Source organism: Cydia splendana, chromosome 15 (assembly GCF_910591565.1).
Source record: "Cydia splendana chromosome 15, ilCydSple1.2, whole genome shotgun sequence".
NCBI classification, from domain to species: domain Eukaryota; kingdom Metazoa; phylum Arthropoda; class Insecta; order Lepidoptera; family Tortricidae; genus Cydia; species Cydia splendana.
This window is the reverse complement of record NC_085974.1, coordinates 16,320,887-16,347,608: the sequence shown is the minus strand read 5'-3', so window position 1 is coordinate 16,347,608 and position 26,722 is coordinate 16,320,887. Positions and strand designations below refer to the sequence as shown.

The 26,722-nt window shown below is 39.8% G+C and overlaps 3 protein-coding genes across 3 annotated transcripts in view; all 3 read right to left on the bottom strand.

Moving 5' to 3' along the window:
- The window catches only part of LOC134797791 (uncharacterized), a 78,517-nt gene extending 70,841 nt beyond the window's left edge, over positions 1-7,676 (bottom strand). Inside the window, exon 1 of the mRNA XM_063770160.1 lies at positions 7,053-7,676. Coding sequence (XP_063626230.1) covers positions 7,053-7,239 — 187 coding nt within the window. The 5' untranslated portion in view covers positions 7,240-7,676. The remainder of the gene's footprint in view (positions 1-7,052) is intronic.
- Positions 7,677-18,824: 11,148 nt separating this feature from the next.
- On the bottom strand, positions 18,825-19,930 carry LOC134797339 (uncharacterized; the record flags this gene model as incomplete). The annotated part of the gene is made up of 1 exon (XM_063769561.1): positions 18,825-19,930. A coding segment is annotated over one exon (798 nt), but the record flags the coding sequence as incomplete, so codon positions are not given.
- Positions 19,906-26,722, bottom strand: part of LOC134797786 (disks large homolog 5) — a 49,723-nt gene continuing 42,906 nt past the window's right edge. Inside the window, exons 25-30 of the mRNA XM_063770154.1 lie at positions 24,282-24,441; positions 22,441-22,555; positions 21,796-21,901; positions 21,259-21,494; positions 20,433-20,652; positions 19,906-20,040 (exon numbers count right to left, since the gene is read on the bottom strand). Of these exons, the coding sequence (XP_063626224.1) occupies positions 19,934-20,040; positions 20,433-20,652; positions 21,259-21,494; positions 21,796-21,901; positions 22,441-22,555; positions 24,282-24,441 (944 nt within the window). The 3' untranslated portion in view covers positions 19,906-19,933. The remainder of the gene's footprint in view (positions 20,041-20,432; positions 20,653-21,258; positions 21,495-21,795; positions 21,902-22,440; positions 22,556-24,281; positions 24,442-26,722) is intronic.

The following is a 26,722-nucleotide window of genomic DNA, read 5'->3' as shown; positions in this document are numbered from 1 at the left end:
ATATACTTAAAAACGGATTATATTTTATTTTATCCTTTTTGAAGTCGGTTTTCTTTTTTTTTGTTAAAGTTTTTATTTCTCCATTTTTAATTGTAAGGCATTGTTAACAGCTTCTGAGTGACGCGTGACGCATGAATGAAAATAATAATGATGCGTATTACTAAACAGAAAAAATATTAACATATTAATAGACTCACACACACTCTGACACACACACACACACACACACACACACACACACACACACACACACACACACACACACACACACAAACACACACACACACACACACGACTCATAAGTACCTCCTCCTTCCTTGCCTAGTTCTTGTAGTTTATTAGCTTTAAGTTTTTAATTTTAATTTTATTAAAGTTGGTGTCATAATAGACACAAAAATTGTAGTATAATTAGTACTCAGTAGTAGACTGTAGGGTGGCATGCATTTTGTTAATTTAGCTGATAGTAGTGAATTCTTTAGCGCCTAATGTAATCAATAAAAACTGGCAAACTAGGAAAAGTGCCATCCTGCGAGACAGGCATAGCCTAGTGCAGGTGTCACGGGCAATTTTCATATCTTGCAAGAACTTTAGCAGTGTTTAACTAGAATAAGTTTACCTAACCTTGTTTAATCATAAGTTTCACTGTATCAATAAACTATTTTGATTTTATTGATTTTTTTTTTGACAGTGCACAAACACAAAATCCATCCTCCGCCCCGCCACTGACCCAATCCCTCAACCCCCAGATCACTCAACCTCACAGCACATCAACCCCTGATCACGGAACCCCTCGACCCTGAAGCCTCAACCACCAACCCTTCAACCGCCATTTCCCGACTCCTCAGTAGCCTTACCATAAGTCTAACACTGACATATTAGCTTAGCGAGTGCGTAACTTACTTTCTATGCGTCTCGCTCGTACTGGCATCCTATTAGTGCGAGCGAGATGTATAGAAAGTAAGTTACGAAGACGATAGCGAAGATGTAGTGTCAAACTCGTGGTAAGGCTACAGTTGTACTTCATCAAATGGGTTATTAACGGGAGGAAATGTTTGAGTTACTATAAAAAACAACGATGTCGCCATACTCGTACCTTTAAAAATTGAGGAGTTCCCTCAATTCTTCACGGATCCCATCATCAGAACAGCACCAGATTAATGTGGGACGCTCTTGGAGGCAGTTCCCTTCAAACAAAAAAAGAATTGCTCAAATCGGACCACGGGTCTCGGAATAATCGCTGAAAGTCGCACATTTTAAGAAATCGTCATGATTATCATCAAAACAATCATCATCATCAGGTCCACTTCATCAAATTGGTGGTTTTCGAGAGAAAATGCTCGAGTTGCTGAAGAAAACACCCAAATCACCCTACATGTGCATTTAAAAATTGAGGAGTTCCCTCAATTCCTCATGGATCCCATCATCAGAACAGCACCAGATTAATGTGGGACCACCTTGGAAGTACCTCCTTTCGAACAAAAAAAGAATTACTCAAATCGGCCCACGGGTCTCGGAGTAATCGATGAACATACATAAAAAAAACATAGCCACAACCGAATACAGAACCTCCTCCTTCTATAACATGGAAGTCGGTTAAAAATAGAACTAAATCATGGTATAATAATATACTCCGCCTGGTACTCCATTCCCGTCTTTTCTAGGTCACCTAACTGACACGGGCTTACGTCATCATGCGACAGCGCTATATGATAATATGCGATAGCGCTATATATAGCGGCCATGTTGTTGTGACGTAGCCCCGTGTCACTCTGGGAATGGAAGACCATGTTTTATTAGACTATGAACTAAATAAGTAGGTACCTACCTAGCTAGGTGTTGCAAAAACTTTAATGATAAATGCACCCGGCCGACTGATGTTGCTGCTTCAAAAGTCAAAACTAGCAGCATTACTAAACTGATACACAAATAAATACCACAAATCGACATTTGGCATACCTCGCCTGTATACGTCGTAAAACTTCCGCATAATAAACCCAGGTACGGATCATTATGGTGATGAGGACCTAGTTTTACCGCTGAATGAGCTTAATGCAATTGCATGCAACTGGCAAGGTCGCATTACGAGCCGTTTGCCCACTTAACAGCTTTCCAACACACCCTGTACCTGGCGGTGATTCACATGCCTTAGCGAGCTTAGGCCGTCCTCTAGCTGCGATTGGAATAATAGGTTACATTTGACTAAACTCTGTATCTTTAGGTATTTAAATAAAAGTAAACAAAATCTACCCTCAAATTACACCTTAAGCCAGTTGAAGTAGATGAAAACATTACATGATCAAATAATGTTGGTAAAAGTCAGGTCGTTCAGTCACTGATCCAGGCGGTTTTGTATTTGGTTGGTTAACCAATAAATGTTATAACTACCCGAAAATGTAGAAATTGTCTGTTTACTAACTTTTATTTAAATACCTAAAGATACAGACTATAGCAATGTGCTAAGGAGAATTTTCGAAAATTGCAAAGTTCCCATGAAATTTAATGTTCTCGGTATTTTTTTATGCATGTTTATTCCTAAACCTTAGTTAGTTTCGATTTCTATGACACTTGAAATAAACGCCATTGAGTAAAGTAAATGTTAAAAGGAAACAGTCGTCAACAGTTTAAAACATTGAGTAGGTAATAATCCCTAATCTGAACGGGAACTTTCTAAGTGGAAGCTTGCATGAGAGTTTTCTCATGAAAGTTTCCAGAATTTTCGGAAAGTTTTGCAGCTTTGAGAATGTTCTGCAACTTGCACATTCAAATATGGAGCCAACCCCGCAACCGTAATAGTACATTACGATACGATACAAGTGCGTAAAGTACCTACCTAAGAAATTCGCAACGAGTGGCGATAAGTTAAAACACGTAAGGTGGTGGTACTGGTGCTCGACGCGGTCCCAGTACATGTCATCTTGAAACGTAAGTCATTGTCAATAGAGGTGACAGCAGGGTGGCATCTATTAGGCATTAGCATGTCGAGCACTAGTACCACCACCTTATGTTGCTACTTTACCGCACTAACTAGTGCGATAATTAGCATATTATGTCACTATGTCGTAAATTTAAAGGGCCATATCGTCGGGTGACAAGCAAAAGTCACTAAGTACTATCAAAAAATTAAAGTAACAATGCACTTTATTACACTTGTAACACGGTTTATTGTCCAATAATTTCAATGGTGTTAGTTAGTGACTTTTGCTTGTCACCCGACGAATGTACTGTAAAACGTTGTACGATACATGTGAGAATATGTAATTTGCAACTCGTGGCGATTTAAAACACTCCCTTCGTGGTGTTTAAATTTATCGCCACTCGTTTCGAATTTCCTATTTTTCGCACTCGTATCGTCAAATAACTATTTAATTGGTTCACCGATTTCAAATCTTTCGTGGATAATTTTGAGAATGTCCTGCAAGTTAGAGTTAGACCAAGAAAAATCTGCAGCGATTTTGATAGCCCACGCAGTGCAAGTGTTATTTTAAACGTCAAAATTCTATGAAATTATGACCACTTGCACTGCGTGGGCTATCAAAATCGCTGCAAATTTTTCTTGGTCTAACTCGAATCTACACAATGCTGAGCAGTCAACTCGTCCGTGCAAGTGAAGTGATAGTAATAAGTTGCACTTAGACCGGTTACTTGCATGTCGCCCGCCTGGTTAGTGGGATGAGCGGTTATCGGTTTAGTCGGACAGTGGAGTAAGTCTCCATCTGACATCTCTAAGATCCGGGTACGGAATCAGTCATGGGGATTTCTTTCGTGGAACAAATAAGTAGATAGAGTTGAATGCGCCATGCGCGTCAAAAAACATCTCGAAAATAAAACTTAAAAAATAATTTTAAGTAGATAGAGTTAAAAAGTTTGGTCAAAGAAATATGTCGCTGCCGTCGCTGGATGACAACTAAAGAGGATTGTAGTAAAAGCAACATTAATTATTAGGATATTGAAATAACATTATACAACAGCTTTTCATATACCGTTCTACATACAATGAAAAGATGTTTACATCAAACGATAGTCGCTATTCGCGCAATAAATTACTTCGCAATACTCATTGAGTTTTCTTTTCATTATTTACTATAATTCCGTGCTTATAAATGTGAATAAATAATTAAATATATTCCATTTTCACTTTCATTATTGCTAAGAAAAACAGGAAAGTAATAACACCTCCGGTAATAAGGCTAAATGAATATTTACATCACGCGATACTGTAATTTTATTCGTAAAATGTTTTGTTTTCCAAACATGAACCTTGGAAACAAAACTTCCGTGGTACACAAACCTATTAAATAGGTATATTAAAACAGGTCACTCACGTATTTCTAAGATTGCTCGACATAATTATGTATAACTATACAACAAACTTAATACAAGTACCTTATAAAATAAATTAACTAAAACTAAACCTAACAAAAAAATAAATATCCCTAAAACCTACATTCTAAGCCTAGGCCCCTCGGCAAGGTGCCCATCGCGCAGGCAGCATTCCCGCGCTGTATAGCGATGGCAATCCTTTGCGCGAGAAAGCTGCCCGCGCGAGAGTCCCCTGTTGCCTCCCTTAACCGCTTACCAAGCTCCTTAAGGAGCCCACGCGCTCCTCTACCCCACGGTCCGAGTGTCTCGACGCCAAAAGCTACGAACTCGTAGTTGGCGCCGAGACAGCTGTATTTATGGGCCTTAGCTCGCTCTCGGGCGTCCGCCGCTGCCCCGGCATTTCTGCTGGTTGCTTGGATGTAGGACGCTGCCAACGTGTCGGCGCAGGTAGCGTCCCACACCAGCGCGCGGCCCATTCTCCATGGGATAACTAGATAAATGTGGAAGAGCGGGGCTTCCTGTCACAGGTATTATACATACCTACTTACTAGGAAGTCCCAACCACGAGAGTGTTATGTTGTACCTACTATTTAACGAAATAAATGCTTTGTTTTTTTTTCCACGGGAGCACGCGTTGATACGTGAGTGGCCCGTTATAATATATTTAACATTAATCTTGGAGCTAATAATAATAAGCTGGTATGTGTACCTTCACCATTTTAACACGTAAGTTAACGTGAAAAAGTTAATCAAATTTAAGGCAATAAGTTCGCCATTTGGTAAATATAATTTTATGTGCAATAAAGTTTAAATAAAAAAATACCGGCCAAGTGCGAGTCGGACTCGCGTTTCTAGGGTTCCGTAAATAAGTCCGACTCACGCTTGACTGCACATTTCTAATAGGTTTTCCTGTCATCTATAGGTAAAGAACTATTTTGTCTTTTTTTCAAAACCTATGTATTTTAAAATTATAAAAAAAACATGTCCATCTTTGGGTCACTAATTTACATGTGTGTACCAAAGTTCAACTTAATTGGTCCAGTAGTTTCCGAGAAAATAGGCTGTGACAGACGGACAGACAGACAGACGCACGAGTGATCCTATAAGGGTTCCGTTTTTTCCTTTTGAGGTACGGAACCCTAAAAATATAAATTTGGCCCACTTAGTTTAAATTTTGTCTTAAAAATAGAATCTTGACCCAATTCAACTGTACTACGTTGAAATTAGGGCTTAGTCTAAAATATTATTGTCAGTCCGGTAACACAACGGTATGCGGACTCCAAAGCGCCATCTATTACAGCTGTTAAAACTGTATCTCCAATGGCTCCTCTACACCATTGGCCATGATGGACAATTGCAGATGATCCCGATCGTGTGAAGGGCTTAATGGCGTAGTGGCCCATGATCAGCATAATGGAGCGTAATCGCCATGCTCTCGGTTTTCTTACAAACATCAAAGGACGTTGCGGCCATGATTGTGCGCGTGCCCTCACGATGTAATCGTCGCCCATTCTGTAATGGACCATCATTGCCGATGGTGTAGAGGAGCCACGATATTATGCCTCCTCTACACTATCGGCGATGATCGTTGATAGTATCATCGTCTATCATCGGCAAGATCATCGTGCAAGCATCCACACTATCACCTGTAGTAGCAACCACCCGGCGATTCCCTTTGAAGTGCGCCCAAAAACCGACAACTCACGGGTCGCAGGCGATGATAGACGATGACTGGCGGGGACTGCCGGGTATGCCCTCTACACTATCGTACCCGCCAGTCATCGTCTATCATCGCCGATAGTGTAGAGGAGCCATTATACGCTGCTTTACGCGTCTAGTATTTCGTCGCCTATGATATGAACCAACGCAGCGTGACTGGATACAATGGAAATCTCTAAATATGATGAGGGAATTTACTATCTGATCACTTTCACGCTATTTAAAAATAAGATAAACGGTGAAGATAAGTTTTGTTTAATGTAACGTATATTACTAATTCAATGACCTTGGATTACAATATATCCATAAATAACAGAATAGAGTCAGACCGAGAAAAGTTTGCAGCGATTTTGATAGCCCACGCAGTGCAAGTGTCATTTTAAACGTCAAGCTTCTATGAAATTATAACGTGTAAATAACACTTGCACTGCGTGGGCTATCAAAATCGCTACAGACTTTTCTTGGTCTAACTGTAGGTACAGATAATCAATTTCAGAAAGGTACCTATAATTACAAATTAAATTACAATATTGAAACAATTACGATTAATAAAGAATCATGGTAATCAAGGATTGGAAGAAAGCAGATAATAACAGATACCTAAACATAAAAAACTCCACACAGTTTCTAGCTTTCTAACCCTAAAAAGATGGCAGAAAATGTGAGTGCAAAATGGAAGCCTCAGACTCTTTGGCGATCTCCCAGGAAAAAAATCTGCTAGTGCACTTACAAGCAGTACATAAAAATATCTTCAGCGTATTATCCAGTAAATAAATCCTACAAAGTTCCCCTTTACGACCGTCCGTGCCAATACCTTGCAACAAGGGAACACGTTTTACGACGCAACTTTTTCGCAATAACGTGGGCTCATCTGGTCAGAAGAAGCAATAAGAAATTTCACATCTCAAAACGAGCTTATTTATGTCCTGGCTGTACGAGTCAATTCCTTTGTCCCACTTGCAAGGGTAAAAAGTCGGTCGTTGACTCCGTCATATTAAAAAGTTTCAACTCACCTGGCGGGAAAAATCCGCGCGAAGTTTCGATGTCACTCGAGTTTTTGACAATCCGTTTGAGTGAGTTGCTGGACACATCACTAAAACTTTCCACTTTTCTTTTAATTTTCCTCCTCCCCTCACACGTGCACATCAAAAATATCACAGCAAACAGCAAGCATTTTTTAAACATCGATTTCGTGACCATTTTAAATTATTCATATTGAGCAAAATCTTTGGTAATTATAATTTGATTGGAACATCACTTTTTTCTATCAACTATTTAATTTAAGAACAAACGTAAACATATTTGAAAATGGAATTCGTTTTGGCGCGCATTTGCGACGTCCATGTTGAAACGGCCGGCGGCGGCGCGCTGCGGTGTGCGGACTGACCGAATACGCGCCATTCGCGTATCTCGGTCACAAAATTAAAGCAAAAAAAAAGTAATTTTGTTTTGTTAAAACTGGGCAGTACGTTTAAGTGGCCAATTTTTCGGGTGATACTGCCGGTATGTGTTACTTTCTCTCGTTTACTATGAAACATTGTAATCTAGGAATCTAGGCTGCAAACTAGTTGCATCCATACGGGTGAATTGTCTCTTGTAATTAAGGTATTATGCATCCCGCTTCAGGTTGTAAAGTTAACATAATTACTCAGTTGATGTAGTTTTCATGGCTCTCGAACGAAGAGCATTTGCATTTAAGTTTTATAGTAAGTACTTCATCATTAACATGAACTAGGGAAAGCCGTTTTGGAGTTAACTGGATTCTGGATCCCAATAGCCCAGAATTTAGTCCATCGCTATCGCTTTCACTCAATAGCCTAGTTCATTTTCGATTCCATCAACTGTCTATAGTCCTTATACCCTGGCGGATGCTGCCTCTGCGTGCGTCCCATGACAGGGGCAAGGGCAGCATCCGCTCGGTGTACCCTTTACATATCATTAGTTTAGTGTCAAAATGGCATGGTGTTTTCTTCGGCTTCGCGCTCGCCCCCATCGGTCGGAAGACCATTGTTCCGTTATGGGTAAAGACATAGGGTGACTGATATAGTTATTGGACACTACACTACATAGTAATTGGCCACTTGATGAGAGTGGCCAATTAATATGTAGTGACCAATAACTATAGCAACAACCCATAAATTAATTAACAATAAATTATTGTTATTATGATTAGCGGAAAAAGAAAAAGCAAGAAAATGAAAGACTGGTGTTGTCGTATCTTTTATATTATTTCATTTATTTTTTCATCTACTAAATTGTAAACAATTCGTTGAAATTATTATTGATTATAAACAACTTTTAATAACTATTACTTAATTGGCCATATAAAATAAAAGTATAAGTACCTAAGAGTAAAACAATTCTATATAAAAATAATACCAATACAGAATAATATTTCAAACTTTAACAGATAAATATATACTTCCAAAACAATAAATTGAAGTTATATTATCATAGTTTTAATAGTTACTTTAAATACTGATTATTGTCAATTTCAAAATACATTTCAGCAAATAACGATATTTAATACAATATTCCATTTAAAAAATGTACAATATAATTATATCAAAAACAATATTAGCGAACAACTAATATCAAACTTAATATTAATATCAGATCAAATTAAAGTTAACTTATTAGCTAAGCTCTTGAAAGCCGAACCACTGTCGCAATTTTTGTGCTATGACCGCTCTAAACAAATTATAATATGGTAACTTTCTATTCACTCGCAAGATCGTCGAGGGCCTTTATGGAATTATTGTTATAAATAAATTAGTGTACGGAATTCAAGACTGAAATAAACCTTTTAACCGCTTGTATACGAGTCAAAGTGACCTCGACTTAAATTGTTGAAAAATAGAACAAAAAAAAACTAAGGCTCAGTTCATTTTACTTCACGTTATTAGGCAGAGAATTAGTGAACTTTTTTGCTCTATAGCCGACTTATCTTGAAGTACATATTAACATATTTTTGTATTCCAAATATTAAGGAACAAATGAAACCTACGGTCCATACCAAAATTCCAACTTATCTCCCGTTCATACAAAATCCATTAAACTTGTCCCAAACAAATCACATCCAAGGGTCGAGAATGTTCTCTAAACTTTAAAATTTTTGATAGATATTGAAACTGTTCACGGATTAACAAATAAATGATACCCAGTACTGAATACCGTCAGCAGCAGAAGTAGCTGAGCGGACGAGGTGCTCAAAATGATCTGACTACAACTTTATTAAGAGAATAAGAGCGTGTAAATGTAAAGGTAATTTGGCAACACCGCGCGGGTTATTCCCACTAGTTAACAGTGGTAAAAGGTGGAAAAAAAAATCCCAGTAGTTACCACTGGTAACAACTTGGTGGTAACTAGTGGGAATAACCCTCCTCGTCCGCTAAGTTACTTATACTGAGTGAACAGTTATGTCGGACCAACTACTTTATCAAATCATGGTTTTGCGAACGGGTTCTTAAATCTAATAAACTTGCGTACAAGCTTGTGGATGCAAAAGCAATAGCGTTAAAACGTAATATAAAATCATGTCTCTATACAAAAACTTAACTTAATAATGTGGTGAATAATAAATCGAGTAAAAAAAAAGCCTCATCACATGTAAACCAATGAGATCTCGAAACTGAGGGCCTAAACCACGTTCGACGTGTTGCCTCCCCGTCACACTTACGTACGAATTTCCAAGTGCCACAGAGAGGCAACACGTCGAACGTGGTTCGCGGTAGGCCGTCTGGACTGTCTTGGGTTCGTGAATTGTGTCACTTACATTCGATGCTTAAACGAGCGAAAAGGACATGTTAAAATGGGTTTAATAGAATCGTAACTGGTCACACGGCTCGTCGTAAACCGTCATTTTCTGACCTAGTAGGGAGCCCTGATTATTTCATGGTGACTTGCCGCGTTGAGTTTTTATCGCTATACTATCTGGAACTTCAAATCTCTAGCATCGTGTTATCTTGATGGAAAAAATAAATAAATAGCGACGAACGTTAAATGTGTGTAAATAACGCCAAAGAAACAAGAATAAAAAAGAATAACGACTGTAGTACTGTAGATCACCAAAAACAAAACAGTATCAAACTGTGACAACGAAGTTTTGTTCGTAATCTTTCTCTAACCCAGTTTAGATTGCGAAAAAAACGAACAATAATCACTATATAATGAATCGATACGATTAAACTAAGACATCGCAAAAAAATCCACAAGTAAATCTCTCTCGTTAAAAACTATTACAAACCGCGTTGCAAATTTAACCGTCACCCAAATTTGATAAAAAACTTCAAGTATTAGAGTTCAAAATCGCTTGACATGTAATTTGTCGAATCACGATTCGACATATCAAGGTTATTGTTTTGAAAAACGCAAGTATCGCCTCGGGCGGTCTGTATGTGGGACAGGGTGACCACACAATTGTTTTTTATGAGCTAGAATGTGGGACTCTAGTCGGTTGTGGTCACCGCTTAGACCAGCGGTCGGCAACAGCGGGCCGCATGCGGCCCGCGAACCTTACACTTGCGGCCCGCGAGCCTCCCTGGCTATTTTGTATGTAATATTGACAAACGACAATGTCTGATAAAGTCATAATAATCAACAAAGTGCGGCCCGCGTCAACTTTGTTAACTACTATTTGGCCCTTGGCTGCTAAAAGGTTGCCGAACGCATGTTTAGATGTTGGCAATTTTCTTTTGCAAGTTGATAAATTCAGTTTTAAATATGTCTTTAAGACGATTAGCAATTCCCACTTGAATTTATCTTATTTAGAGTCGGACGACTAAGCTCTCTCTAAAAATAAAAAAAAACGCTCTTGAAGTCCTAACAGTTTCACATCGCAATTAACTATTGCTACAATAATTATTTTACATGATTCGTAGATTATTGCTATAGAAATTGAGTGATAAACAACCATAGGTTTGGGACTATCTATATATAGTTGGAGTATTTTTTTTTTAGTTTGACAAAAAATACAAAATAATCTTAGTCTCGCTTTTGAAAAACCTGAGCAAGAATTCTCAATTCGAGACGAATCTATTCTGTACAGTCGACGTCAAAAATATGTGTACACTTTTGCACCTTACTCCTTTGTAATAAGGCAGAAAGTGTAAACATATCTTTGACGTGGACCGTATAATGTCGATATTTCATTTTTATAGTATATCGAATTCTAGCTCCGAATGATATTAAATGGGGTGACTTTAGAAATCCGGGATACTTTGATAGACCCAACAACTGTTCATACTGCTTTAATCGGACAGTTCGATGTTTTCCTACAACAGAAATCTGTGAATAGAATCACCCCACTTTCAAAGTCACCCCATTTTATGGTACATTATATAAGTATCATAAAAAAATTATGAGACCAACTTTTTGTAATTATTTTATCAACTTTCTTATCTGTTCATAATATTTTTGAAAACAACATTTTGACATTTAACTTATTCTTTGTCGCTTAGAGTCAGACCAAGCTTACTCTACATAGCATTTGCAATGACAAAGTGTGACAATGTCATCATTATAGACAAATTTCTATGAAAACATGATTTTTATAATGACACTACCTCACTGTGCTCGAGTCGGTGCAAAGTTAGGTTAGACGGACTTTACACTGTTGTTACGTTACTCCAAACTCATAGATGACTGCTATAGAGTATAGTCGCCACTACATAATAATTGGCCACTCGGCCACTCACACAACAAGCCTTTAGAAGTCTTAGAGCGTTTTCACATTGTCCTATCCGATATCGGATGTAGGAACCTACATATAGTCAGGCCGCGGGGGCGCGCCCGGGCGCCGTCTTTAGCGGTCACGCACACTAACAAGCATTATGCCTACACATACGCACACAAACAAATATTATCGGTCCGACAGCTGACGGGGGGCTCCGACATGGCTGAATTTATCGGAAGCGCCTTTCCGATATCGGACGTCGGAAGGCGCCTATGACTAAACAGCTGCAGGAGAGTGCCATTGGCATTATTTATTGTTTTTTTAGTAATAATGATTTATTAAATGCCTAAATAAATACAGAGAAACACATATATCTTACATTTTCCTTCCTTCCGAAAGGGTCCGTATTGGGTCGCATAATAATTGATTGTCCTAATGTAATGTTACGCATAACACTGATTTCGCATAATTGTTATTGTGCTGGAAATATTAACAACTCTGAAAAATTATAACAGAAACCTAACCTAACCTACCCTGTTCTACACAACATATGCAAAATATTTTCGTAAATACTTTCTGTTTCAGCTGGAGAAAAAATATGCGAAAAGAGATTTATGCGTAACATTACATTATGACAATCAATTATTATGCGATGAGATAGGATCCCCTTCCGAAATCCACGACAAAGCAAGATTCCAAGACCTTGCCCGAAAACGCGCAAAGAGGCACAATCCACCTGATGATGCCGACATGGCTCCCAGCTTCAGCTGCGACAAATGCGGTCGCAAATGCCGGCCCCGCATTGGCTTATACAGCCACGAGAGACGTTGTTCCTCGCTTACAGACGCTGCATAAAATCATCTGTCAAGATGTTAAAGGCCTGAATGAATGATGACTTCCTTCCAACATCCGATATCGGATCGGACAATATGAAAATGCACTTATTGTTAAGAGTGGCCAATTACTATACACTGTCCAATAACTATAGCAGTCACCCTTTATATTTTCGTCGGTTAAACCATAATTTTCGTATAATAGAAGACGGCATCGTTAGATACGTGTACTTATATCACTATAACTGGAACTACAGTCTCAAATGGATCATGTTAGAGTAAACTATGCATATAAGTTACCTAAAACGTTCCCTTATTCTTGATAGCACGGAAATACAATGAAATTAATAATTGGCCACTCCTAACAAATCAGAAAGAAACAAGCCTTTACAAGTCTTATTGTTGAGGGTGGCCAATTACTATACACTGTCCAAAAACTATAGCAGTCACCCTACATTTTTTCGTCGGTTAAACCATAATTCTCGTATATTATGGGGTGACATCATAACTGCGTGACAAAACCCCTTTATGAAAAAAAAATTGTTTAAAAAAAATTTCCTATATAGAAGACGGCATCGTTAGATACTGTACATATATCACTATAACTAGAACTACAATCTCAAATGGATCGTGTTAGGGTAAACTATGCATATAAGTTGCCTAAAACCTTCCCTTACTGCTGATAGCACGGAAATACGATGAAATTAATAATTGGCCACTCCTAACAAATCAGAAAGAAACAAGCCTTTACAAGTCTTATTGTTGAGGGTGGCCAATTACTATACACTGTCCAAAAACTATAGCAGTCACCCTACATTTTTTCGTCGGTTAAACCATAATTCTCGTATATTATGGGGTGACATCATAACTGCGTGACAAAACCCCTTTATGAAAAAAAAAATGTTTAAAAAAAAATTTCGTATATAGAAGACGGCATCGTTAGATACGTGTACAGTCGCCATCAGATATATCGGAGCGGCCAAGGTGTTCACAATATCTGAACACGCGCTCTAACGCCCTGACAATAGAGGCGTGTTCCGATATTTGTGAGCACCTTGGCCGCTCCGATATATCTGATGGCGACTGTACATATGTATATCACTAAAACTAGAACTACAGTCTCAAATGGATCGTGTTAGGGTAAACTATGCATATAAGTTGCCTAAAACCTTCCCTTACTGCTGATAGCACGGAAACACTCTGAATAGGATGGACATTCATATTGGAATCGTCTTTGCACAAACTTGTGCCTACGCAAAATACTTAACACATTCACTGTCAAGAACCCGCTGCGTGGGGTCATTTTGTATTGGAAATGGGGCGCTTGGCACTGAAAATGTTAAAATACAGACTTGGAGCTCAATTTAATTGATATAGTACTCTTTAAGTTAACACATAAATACTTGTTTTTTTTTAATACAAACTGGTCATACGACACAAAAATGGGCCAATACAACGCCCGATGTCGTTTTATAGGCATTCGTTTTACCAAGACTCTCATCAATTGAAAAAAGAAACAATAAGAATGTAAATTCGTATAATAATATAAAGGACGAGTCCACACCAGGCGGCTTAGCACGGTCGCGTTTTTATCCCTTGTCACCATGCCTGTCACGTTCTAACAAGTATGTAAGTGCGAAAGGGACGCGCATAGTGATAGTCGATAAAAATGGAACCGTGCTGAGCCCGCTGGTTTAAAACGTTGGATACGTTTTACATTAAGTGTGAAACGCCCTTACACAGCAGTTATGGCCGTGACATTAACGCTTCCAAGCGAATTTTATAGTGTATATAACAGCGCGCATTAACCTGGAGATGCAAACATTGATAGACCCGTGTAATACTAGTATACCGGTCCACACCGACCACACAACTTTGGAATTTCACTTGTGCAGTGATCACTACGCTACATTGCCTACATTGGCACCCAATTTTGTAGTGTCTCTAACAGGGCGCATTAACCTGGAGATGCAAACATTGATAGACCCGAGTAATACTAGTAATCTGGTGTACACCAACCACACAGCACACCTTGCCACATAGCAGCCCGTCGTGACCGCTACTCACTCATACACTGTTAGTGCTTGAAAATGGAGACCTAGGCTCTTTGAAACATGTCGCGCGAGTGACTAAAAACACGTGAGTGAAACCGTAAAATCAGCTTAATGACATTTGCAATTTCACTTATGCAGTTGCTTACTACATTGGCACCCAATTTTACAGTGTGTCTAACAGCGCGCATTAAACCATTGCATGCAAACATTGATAAACTGATTCAAACACCGGGAAGTGGTTCAAATTTAAGTTACAAGATTTGACCCACAAATACTAGCGACCCGCCCCGCCTTCGCACGGGTTACACAAATTATATACCTAAACCTTCCTCAATAATCACTCTATTGATAAGTGAAAACTGCATGAAAATCCGTTCAGTAGTTTTGAGTTTATTGCGAACATACATACACACAGACAGACGCGGCGGGGGACTTTGTTTTATAAAGTGTAATGATACGCAATAAGCTAAATAAAAGAGTGTTAAAAAACCGTAACGGTACGGTAGGTGTGTACCGCGTCGTTAGCGATTTAATCTCGCTCGTTATATGCAAACGACAGTTTAAGTGACGTCACGCAACAGGTTCACGCTTTACAGCCGTTTCACAGTTACAACTCGCACTTTTATCACCGCGCCATCAATTCAATCATTACACTCTGTCACAAACTACACAGACACCGCATTATGAAGCGTTTACAAAGAGCACACGAGGTCACCACACATATGTACAATTTTACTTGTAAAATGCTACGAATCCAGCAGTACAATAGAGTTGTATTCTACACTGTTTTAACCCAGGAACACCCCTAAAGCTTAATAATTATAAATATTTTTTAAATACTCGAGTAGTGGTCCTAATTGTGGGATTTGTGGGCGCAACTGAAATAAGCGGTCGCGCTCCCATACTAAATTTGTACGGGGACCATATCTGTGGTGACCTAGATTGACTTGTGTGCCCCGTCTAGTAGTTGGGGTGGTCTGTGCACTCTTTAGACAATTTAACACGGATATAACGCGTGGAGTCAAACTCGTAAGCGATATTCAACCTTTAAGCAGTTTAGTCTAAGAGCCCGTTCCCACTTGGAGGTTGTGCACAAATCACGCGACGTGTTTTCGGCTACTTTTTGACCCCGCCCTCTCCCTTCCCTATCCCATGGTGATATTTGGTGAGGTTTTTGGCTACCCCCTCCTCTCCCACATAACCTCACGTGTATTATTTTTTTTTACCCGGCCGGTCAATGCCACGCGCTCCAAAATTTGGTAAAATAGACTCGCTATTTTTATTATGCTTTTTTTTCTCGCTAAGTGCGGAGTGACCGAAAAAAAGTATCTACTCATGTGGTAGGTATTTTTTCTTAGTTTCGTTCACTGTAGAAAAATACACGAGAGGTCTACTTATACCCCCCCTCCCCCAAGGTGATCTGTCGTGATTTTTTCGTGACCCCCACCCCCCTTCTCCTCGCGTGATTTGTGCACAAGCCCTTGCCGCATTTTAGGCCCGGATTTTAACTGGATGTCCGAGTGGCAATAAATCGGTGTCCGGCAAGTGTGAATAGCTTCAAATAAAATGTTCTGCAACTGCGATATCCGATTAAAATCCGGGTCCGACATCCAACAAGTGAGAATGGGCTCTTAGGAGAAACTTTTCCTCCCTGTGTGTATTCTTACGCTTGTACAACGGGCAGGGCCCTATTGCATAGTTATTTGCCACTACATAGTAATTGGCCACTCCTAATAAATCAGAAAGAAACAAGCGAAAAGAAGTCTTATTGTTCGGAGTGGCCAATTACTATGTAGTGGCCAATATCCATAGCAGTCACCCTACTATTAGACAAAATCACTAATAGTATTATTAGCTTGAATTTTCTTATGCAATCCGGCCCAGATCTCTAAAAAGTTGCCGTGATGCCTCTGAAAAATTGATTTTTTACCGTACCGCGCGTCGTCGGCAGGGTGTTCATCCTCACACCCTAGAACGGAAATGGTCGCGGACTGTGCAGTTTAAGAGGAATTTCCTCCCGCGGACGCTCAGGCAGTGGAATGAGCTCTCTACCGAAGTTTCCTTAAGGGTTTACAGTATGGGATTCTTCGAAAAAGTAGTGTACAGGGTATAAAGGGTCGGCAACGCGCATGTAACACCCCTGGAGTTGTACGCGTGCGTCTATGGGCTACGGTGACCGCTTACCATCAGGCGGGCCGTATACCTGTTTGCTACCGATGTGGTATTAAAGTGACCAGAAACAGAAATTTTTCCGACTATGAGAAGATTTTGGCAATTGCGGGAAAAATCTATTGAAAAAGCGAAAGATTTTTTAAAACATTATACACTAGCGTATTCCTTTTTCTAGGATAGGACATAAAAACCTTAAAAATATATAATAGACTTGGAAGTAACGAAAATGTCGGATATACATATTTATCATGGTTTTTCCTAAGTATTTCCGTGCTATCAGTATATTTCACATTACTCAGATATGAAGTAAACTACTCCTAATCCACTTTAAAAGTTACTATAAAAACTTGATATATTTTTCTATAATACATAAACATCTTTAAACACAACAAAAAGAATTTCGTACTATACATACACTAATAGAACCCTACAGAATTATTATATATCTACGGATTGTCTTATATCGTATATGAAATACATATGATATAATTATAATTATTATAAATATTGCTTGGAACGGTATACCATTAATCATTATACAAGATTATTATCAAGTGTAAGTTATACATATTGGTGCGATAAAATAACTAGATAGGCCAACCATACACTTTCAAAGCATTTATTTTTAAACCCTTTGACCGTTAAAGGAGTCTACTGACGCGCGCGGTTACAGTCCAATATAAACCTTCTTGCATTCCGACAACGTTCAAAATCACGCGCCGCGGACGATAGCACAGAATAAATAATAGTACTAGGTACAGAAAACTCACTCTCTAACAAAGCGCGTCTGTTACTATCAGGACAGATATGGCCGCTAGGTGGCGACAGCGCCACGCGCGGCTTATGGCTAGCCACAAAAATTGGTGTGGAACGGATGTACTTTTAGCTACCTGTAGCAAAGCGACGAAATCGCGGAGTGAGCCACGCCTGACGATAGGCGTGGCGTTCAAAAGTTTAATATTTTTACTGTGTATCCGAGTACCAAACATACCTAAAACATATAATGAAGGTAGTAGGGTACAGAAAAATGATTATACCAAAACAAAAGCTTTGAAAATGTACACCATTGATAAGAGTAACGTGAATATCAAAATAAAGTACTCATTTGTTATTTTTGAAATGACTATGAGCTAAATGTCATAGATTCTTTTTTTATTTTCTATGGAAACCCGAGATAACAGCGAAATATTTATGCTGATGAAGTAGTCAAAATTATTTTTTAAGTTTTATATTCGAGATGTTTTTTGACGCGCATGGCGTATTGTTTCGAAATAGTCTCATGACAATAGAATCAGTAGGTACTAGGTAGTCAGCAGCAGAAGTTGCTAATCGGGCGAGGTGTTCAAAATTACTTCGACACACTCTTATTCTCTTAACAATAAAGTCGCGTCAAGATCATTTTGAACACCTCGCCCGCTTAGCAACTTCTGCTGCTGGCTGTACACGATTCTCATTTTCTTAAAAAAAATACTTAGCTATTTCTACAGCTATCCATGGTATAATAATATACTCCGCCTGGTACTCCATTCCCGTCTTTTCTAGGTCACCTAACTGACACGGGCTTACGTCATCATGCGACAGCGCTATATGATAATATGCGATAGCGCTATATATAGCGGCCATGTTGTTGTGACGTAGCCCCGTGTCACTCTGGGAATGGAAGACCATGTTTTATTAGACTATGCAGCTATCAAGCGTATATCTACAGAAAATATGAGAGAAATATCACTATCATTTTTTTACGCTACTCATTTCAAAAGTGGCCTTGTGCAAACCTATGTTACAAATTCGTATTTTCGTTAAGTCCATAATTATTACATTCGAATAAATAAGTTTATTATATTTTATGTGTTTAGTTAAGGGGCTGTCCATAAATTACGTCATCGATTTTTGACGATTTTGGACCCCCCCCCCCCCCTATAATCATCCAAAAATCATGCTTCAAATGACCCCATTTCCTCCTACTTCATGCTACCGTCATCCGATGTCCAGACCCCCCCCCCCCCCCCCTAATTTGAAATGACGTAATTTATGAATAGCCCCTAAAGAGATTAAACTGCTACGAGCAGAATAAGAAAAATGCATCTAAACATCTAAATTTAGGCATTACAAAGATTATAGCAAATAGTTTTACGAGATAAAACACTTGTGCCATTTAAAATTGTCTGCAGTTATAGGCATTTTGAAGTTTGTAGAGTATAACGCTTGTCAGAGCTTATAAAAGAGTACTTAGCACCAAATAATTGGTTTACTACGATTTTAGACCATTCTGAACACTTACGTTGTTACCAAATTAAATAACGGGACGTCCGTCCAAATAAGCACCAAATAAATTCTTTAAATGCACCAAAAAGAAGGATTTAATAAGATTTCCAAAGGCCTTTAATGGCTTTGAGTTTTGGGGATTTTTTGGTCGCTTCGAACTCTTGTTTGAAGCTGATGATGAACTTATCTCTTAAACTTAAGCGTGGTGGAGTTGGTTTAAGCAGAAACTGTTTTAAATCATTAGTGAAACTCTTGGCTGTGTAGTTCGGTTCATCCTTTCTCGACTCCTCATTGCTGGACTCTAAGAATGAAACAGACTTAATAGATTGCGTGGAATTCTTCCGTTCCCTAGTTTTAGGCGTCGATCGCGATCTGGAGCTAGTAGTCGCTCTGCTAGAAGATAAGGAATAGCTTTTAGACACAAGGGAGTACTGATCATCATCAATAGAGTCAAGCGTGTCTGTAGATTTGTTACAAACGCGGCAACACAGCTGGCAATGCTCCTGATTGCTATGGTATCTTCCATTACAATAGACATAGGTCGCCTTAGGTCTTGTCGGTTTTTTGGTTTTCTCTTTTCTAGTCTCTTTATAATTTCTGGATCTCTTGCGTCTGCATTTAGGGCAGTTATGTCTAGCGATTCTGCGCAGCTCTTTCAAGAATTCATAGTCAATTTCGAAGTAGTTTTTCGCGTCAGGTTCGGAGTAGTACTTCAGGTCGCTATCAGTGGAGTCTCTGTTGAGTTCCTTGGGTTTTTTCTTCGTTTTAGGGATGTCTCGTCCTGGGTCTGAGTAGTAGCGTAGGTCTCGGTCTGAGAGCTTGTAGGGTTTCTCGTACTTACAGTGGGAGCAGAAGGTGACGGACTTGGAGGAGGGTCGGGGCGCGGGGGGCAGGGGTCAGGCCTGCACGGAGGGGACCCACAGCGTCTTGTTCTGTTCCTCTTCGACGGCCTCTTTGATTTGGGTACACATGTACGCTATGTTGACACCCGCGGGGATTTCAGCTGTGGACAAACGTGTTGCGTTAGTTTTTTTTTACTGACTGACACAAAATCGTTTTAGGGTCGTTTTAGGACCTTAACCGGTAGTCCGTGGACCACTGGTGATCCCTGGAAGCACCAGAAGCGGTCCGCGAATTTATAAAACACACAAACAGATAAACAGTTGGTGGTCCTGACATTTTTTTTCTGAGAAGTACACTGAAAAGTTATGTTAAGAACCACCGCTTTATGTGGTAGAAGCCTTTGAAACTGGATATTTATCGACAAAACAGGCATTTTTCTAACTCTTGAGATAAATTGCATAGAATTGACTTAGTCAGGGATAAACATCAGCTGTATTAAAGCGTATTTCAACCGTAACCTCTATTCTATGTATTACTTTCACTCTAGATTACCTGAGATATAACTTCTGTATTCATTCTCAATCTTCAGTCCATGTTCATACATCTCCTTCGCAGCCTTAGCGGACACCTTATCCGCGGGGTAACGGGTATCCTTCACCTCCTTGATTTGCTTGCACGATTTGAACTTTATGAGTAAGACAATAGGGTACATCTGTTGTTTGTGGAGTTTCTCGATGGTCGCCACGCTTATGTCGAGGATGCAATGCATGCCCTGGGAAAGAAGAAAAAAATATAAATTGTGTTTAAAGATCGCTTTAAATTAAAATCAAGGTTTTACCTTAACAAAATACATGAAGGAACATAATTCAATTGCTCAGTCGGAATCCGTGTTACGATTATGTTCGTCGCTCGATTTTTTTCTCCATTCGTGACACAAAAAAGTGTCATATTTTTATAAAAATACTTCTACGAGGATGACAGAGCCCTTGCGATCTAGTTGCAGAGGCAATCCCTAACTAATATAACCTTAATTTACCTTCTCGGCGGAGGCTTTAAATGCGTCCCTCTCGCTAAGGCTGTTCCCTGTACTGCGATGGGTTCGGACGCGCACGAACAAGCCCGGCCGGTCAGAGATCAGTTTAGCAGCCGTAGTTATAGTAATATTTACCTTCTCACCAAGCTCTTTGATAGCCTGCAGCGGTATACAGTCGAAATGCGTCGAGTCTCGCCTCAGCCAGGGCTCTAAATGCGTGCCTCTCGCCAAGGCTCGTTCTAAGGCTGCTCCTTGGACTGCGATTGGTTCGGAACGGACGCGCGCGAACACGCCCGGCCAGTCGGAGATCAATTTAGCGGCTGTAGTAACTATAGTAATATTTACCTTCTCAGCGAGCTCCTTAATAGCCTGTAAGGGTATGCAGTCGAAATGCGTAGAATCCCGCCTCGGCCGTGGTTCTAAATGCGTGCCTCTCGCCAAGGCTCGTTCTAAGGCTGCTCCTTGGACCGCGATTGGTTCGGGACGGACGCGCGCGAACACGCCCGGCCAGTCAGAGATCAGTTTAGCGGCCACGCAGTCGCGGAGGGGCCCGAGAACTACAACGGGACGATGGCTGCCGTCTGGACAATGTAGGTAAAAGTCAGTATGCCGTATAAAAATAATGGACGCTGTAAGTGGCTGGTGATGAGGTGTTGTAAAGAGTTAACACTTTGACTACCAAAAATACCTAAATTTGCTCGATTTGACGGTTAGTGTTTATAACCAGTATACATAAGAATTGCCGATGAAATTAGCATCAATACTGTAGGAAGTATAATTTATTTTATTTGAATTTGAACGAAAAAATAAACTAAATGAAAAAAGCATGTGTCAACCACAAAAAACACTGCAAGAACGATCAAAGCTGATGCGGAAACTTACAGTGCAACCGCTCGACTCGCTGGTACGTGAGCAGCGTGTCGTGTGAGACGAGCGCGCCGGAATCGCTCCAGCAGCCTAACTCGGTGTTCGAGAACGAAGCCAGCTCCTATAAATACCAAAAACATCAACATTTTCAGATATAAAACAGAAAATTTAAGACCGATCCCATCGTCATAAGATTTGGAAAAATCCAGAAAATAATGGGCACATCTATACTGACATTTCTCGAAGAGCGACATTTGGTGAAGTGGAACTGCTGATGAAGACACAAAATAATGATATACTGTTTTGTGAAGTGGGATATTTATTTAAAAGTTATTTGATATTATTATATATGACATACATACATAATTAGGATAAGTTAGTGTAATTTTATAATGACATAATAATATAAAATGAGTATGTATACCTATTTAATGACATAATTCGTAATGACTAATGAAACAGTGGATAGAATTGTATAATCACAGAGAGAATAATATGTATAATACTTATTAAAATGTATATTCACAACACTATTAGCACGTAAGGTTTATCTGTAAGTGCTGGCATGTATAAAATAAACAAAAAAAAAAAAATGTTGCCAATAGCGGGCCGTGGGCGAGCATACAAGCGGGAAAGGAGGGGAGAAAACATCATTCGTACCTTGCTGTCTCGATGTTTCTTGCGGCGGAAGAACGAGCGCCTCGCTGTGCTCGAAGCCCGCCTTTGCGCCTCTCCGTCGAGAGAGCCCATGGAACGTCGAAGGAGTTCTTCAACCCTGGGGGATAACCATACAAATTAATTAGTTATAAACAACCATATCCCATACATGTCCTGCAAAGTATCTCTCCCTGTCCAATGATAGGTAGAGATATTTTTAAGGGGAACAATTCCGTTTGAACAGGTAAAAAGAAATGATTTCGATGACACACCACAAAAAAACCGGACAAGTGCGAGTCGGACTCGCCCACCGAGGTTTCCGTACTTTTTAGTATTTGTTGTTATAGCGGCAATAGTAATACATCATCTGTGAAAATTTCAACTGTCTAGCTATCACGGTTCGTGAGATACAGCCTGGTGACAGACGGACGGACGGACAGCGGAGTCTTAGTAATAGGGTCCCGTTTTACCCTTTGGGTACGGAACCCTAAAAACTACAAAATACTTATTTGTCTATGAAAATGAAACTGAACGCGTGGTTTCACACCTAGAATTCACAATGTTCAATATTTATTACCTGGGCAATACGATTAATCTACAAATTTCTTTGAACCGATGTTCAATCGTTAGTTCCATTCTCATATTCCTTAGTGAGACTTGAGACTGCTATTAACGGTCAACGGTGTAATGTTCATTAATTTCACAATCAAATTCACATTTTAAATTATTCTACTCACTTGAACTTGCTGGGTATAGTGCCCCAGTGCCGCTTCTGCCCCTTGCAGTCTAGTTGCCACGCCCGCCACAAGCCTGGAGCGCCGTTGAACAGAGTGTTGTCAACAAACAGATATAATACTCACTTGAACTTGCTGGGTATGGTGCCCCAGTGTCGCTTCTGTCCCTTGCAGTCTAGTTGCCACGCCCGCCACAAACCTGGGGCGCCGCTGAACAGAGTGTTGTCAACAAACAGATATAATACTCACTTGCACTTGCTGGGTATAGTGCCCCAGTGTCGCTTCTGCCCCTTGCAGTCTAATTGCCACGCCCGCCACAAACCTGGGGCGCCGCTGAACAGAGTGTTGTCAACAAACAGATATAATACTCACTTGAACTTGCTGGGTATGGTGCCCCAGTGTCGCTTCTGTCCCTTGCAGTCTAGTTGCCACGCCCGCCACAAACCTGGGGCGCCGCTGAACAGAGTGTTGTCAACAAACAGATATAATACTCACTTGAACTTGCTGGGTATAGTGCCCCAGTGTCGCTTCTGCCCCTTGCAGTCTAATTGCCACGCCCGCCACAAACCTGGGGCGCCGTTGAACAGAGTGTTGTCCACAAACAGATATAATACTCACTTGAACTTGCTGGGTATAGTGCCCCAGTGTCGCTTCTGCCCCTTGCAGTCTAATTGCCACGCCCGCCACAAACCTGGGGCGCCGTTGAACAGAGTGTTGTCAACAAACAGATATAATACTCACTTGAACTTGCTGGGTATAGTGCCCCAGTGTCGCTTCTGCCCCTTGCAGTCTAATTGCCACGCCCGCCACAAACCTGGGGCGCCGTTGAACAGAGTGTTGTCCACAAACAGATATAATACTCACTTGAACTTGCTGGGTATAGTGCCCCAGTGTCGCTTCTGCCCCTTGCAGTCTAATTGCCACGCCCGCCACAAACCTGGGGCGCCGCTGAACAGAGTGTTGTCAACAAACAGATATAATACTCACTTGAACTTGCTGGGTATAGTGCCCCAGTGTCGCTTCTGCCCCTTGCAGTCTAATTGCCACGCCCGCCACAAGCCTGGAGCGCCGTTGAACAGAGTGTTGTCCACAAACAGATATAATACTCACTTGAACTTGCTGGGTATAGTGCCCCAGTGTCGCTTCTGCCCCTTGCAGTCTAATTGCCACGCCCGCCACAAGCCTGGAGCGCCGTTGAACAGAGTGTTGTCCACAAACAACACCTCGTCTTTGCGGAACCACAGCGAGTACTCGTCTATCGTATCGACACCTGAAATGATAGAAATTATTAGATTTGAAGAGATTAATAAAGTTTTTCACCAAATGAAAAAGGCCCTTTTTGAGAGACACTATATCTTTTATAAAATCCTCGTAGTTTTATGAAAACGTGATTTCTAGCAAATATGTAATTGCAACGGGTCTACTATTTACGTGAAGGTCAGCGATAAAAAGTATTGAGCTACTAATGACAGTCGAAAGTCAAAGAAAGCTTTTTCCTCAAAAGTAAATTTTTCTAAGCCAATAGTGTCAGTCCTAAGGGCGGGTACAGACGGACTACAACTTGTATGGGAACTGCACACCAACGTTGCAGTTAGCGTGCAGTTCCCATACAAAATACAGTCGGGTTACAGTCCGTCTGTATCGGCCCTAAGTCTAAGCTCCTCACTAAAGCTCTGCACGAGGAGGGAAATTGCCCCCATAGACTTCAATTACCCATGGAAATATGATGGTAAAGCCTGGCCAGGAATATATAATCACGCGCTATGTTGCGGAATTTCTGTGTAACAAATTTTTTCATACTATACTGAACTGTCACCTTTACATGAGAATAACAGCGCCCTCTTGACAATGATCATATATTAAATATGTATTAAGAACGGGTCACTCACGTATTTTAAGTCGAAAAACGCTCGAACACGGAAGTTTTGTTATTAAAATATGATCATATATTACTGTTCAGGCTTTACTTCCATGGTATTTCTTAAACGATGGTGAATGGAACTTCCACACTGCCCTATGCCTATCGTGCACGAGAGAAAAGCCTGAGCCCAGCAGTGGGACGTATATAGGTTGATTTATTGTCAGTGTTACTGTAGTTGTTTTTCCTGTATGTTCAAATGTGGCTCTCCATCACAGAAGGGTCATAATTCTTCAAGTGCAATATGCCTTTTCATCTGAAATTCCAACAGAAATTCTGAAAGAAAGGTCCTTATTGCACATGAAGCATAAGGACCTTCTGTGATGGAAGGACACAAATAGTAAAATTGTTGTTAATAGGCTAGCAACAGCAATAGCAGCACACAGCTCAAAATGGTAAAATTATCTCCTATTAGGGATCATCCATTAATTAAGTCACACGAATTTCTAGGTTTTTTTACCCCTCCCCCCCTCCTTGTCACACTTGGTCACATTTTGCAAACCCCTCCCCCCTGGTGTGACGTCACATTTTAGGCAATTTTGTTTTCAACGAAATCGACAATATTAACTCGGCATTATTTTTTTAATAAAAAAATATTTTTGATATATAAATACAGTGAAACCTGGATAAGTGAGACTTCAAGGGACGAGCAGATTTGTCTCACTTAAAGAGGTATTCCACTTACCCAGGCTCTCAGTTAGCCAGGTACAAATAAATTTCTGTCTCATTTACAGAGGGTCCCATTAATAGAGGTGAGAATAGAGGATATTTCAGTTATAGAGGTGGTTTATAAGGTATTTTGTAATTATCTTCAAAAATAAATAAGGTAAAATAGTCCTTGTCCCTAAACATTTTTAAGTCTGTTTAAATATTTCTTTGAATTTATTTTGAATGATTCTCCAAAGGATAGATTTTTTCAATTAAATTTGATACGGACTTCATTGCGTCTCAGACATTTATTAATTGAAAATTTGTTTATTCGTGTTACTTATCAAGATTTCAGCTTTCGTTTCGATAGTTTTTAACTACATAAAGTAACTAAATGAAACTTGAAGTCGTTTAGACACAATTAAGCAAATGCAAAATTTGTGGATAGACCAAGAGTTAGTAAGAAGACGGAAATTGATCAATAAAGTCCAAGTTAGAGAGGTTATAGATTGACGTTATCTCAGATACAGAGGTCTATTCCTATAAAATTCTTAAAAAGCAATTAGGAAAATGGAATCTTATAAATATAGTCTCAGTAAAAGAGGTAAAATACACTCTCTGTCTCAATTATAGAGGTAAATGTGACTATAAAATCACAACAACTAATCCCAGTTATAGAGGTTCGTTTTATCTCACTAATAGAGGTAATTCAGTGCTAAAGTGTCGGGACCGCACCATGAGTCCCAGCTATAGAAGTTTCTCACTTATCCAGGTCCCACTTAACCAGGTTTCACTGTATTAGTAATTTTATAACACAACGAAAGTTACATCCAAAATCTCATTATTTAACTGTACAGCGAATAAAAAAATATAAATTATTTTTCGGTTACTGATGAAGTTAAAGTGACATCACAATCTTTGTGACTCCCCCCTCCCCCATGTCACAACATGTCACATTTTCTTGACCCCTCCCTCCCCCTAAACG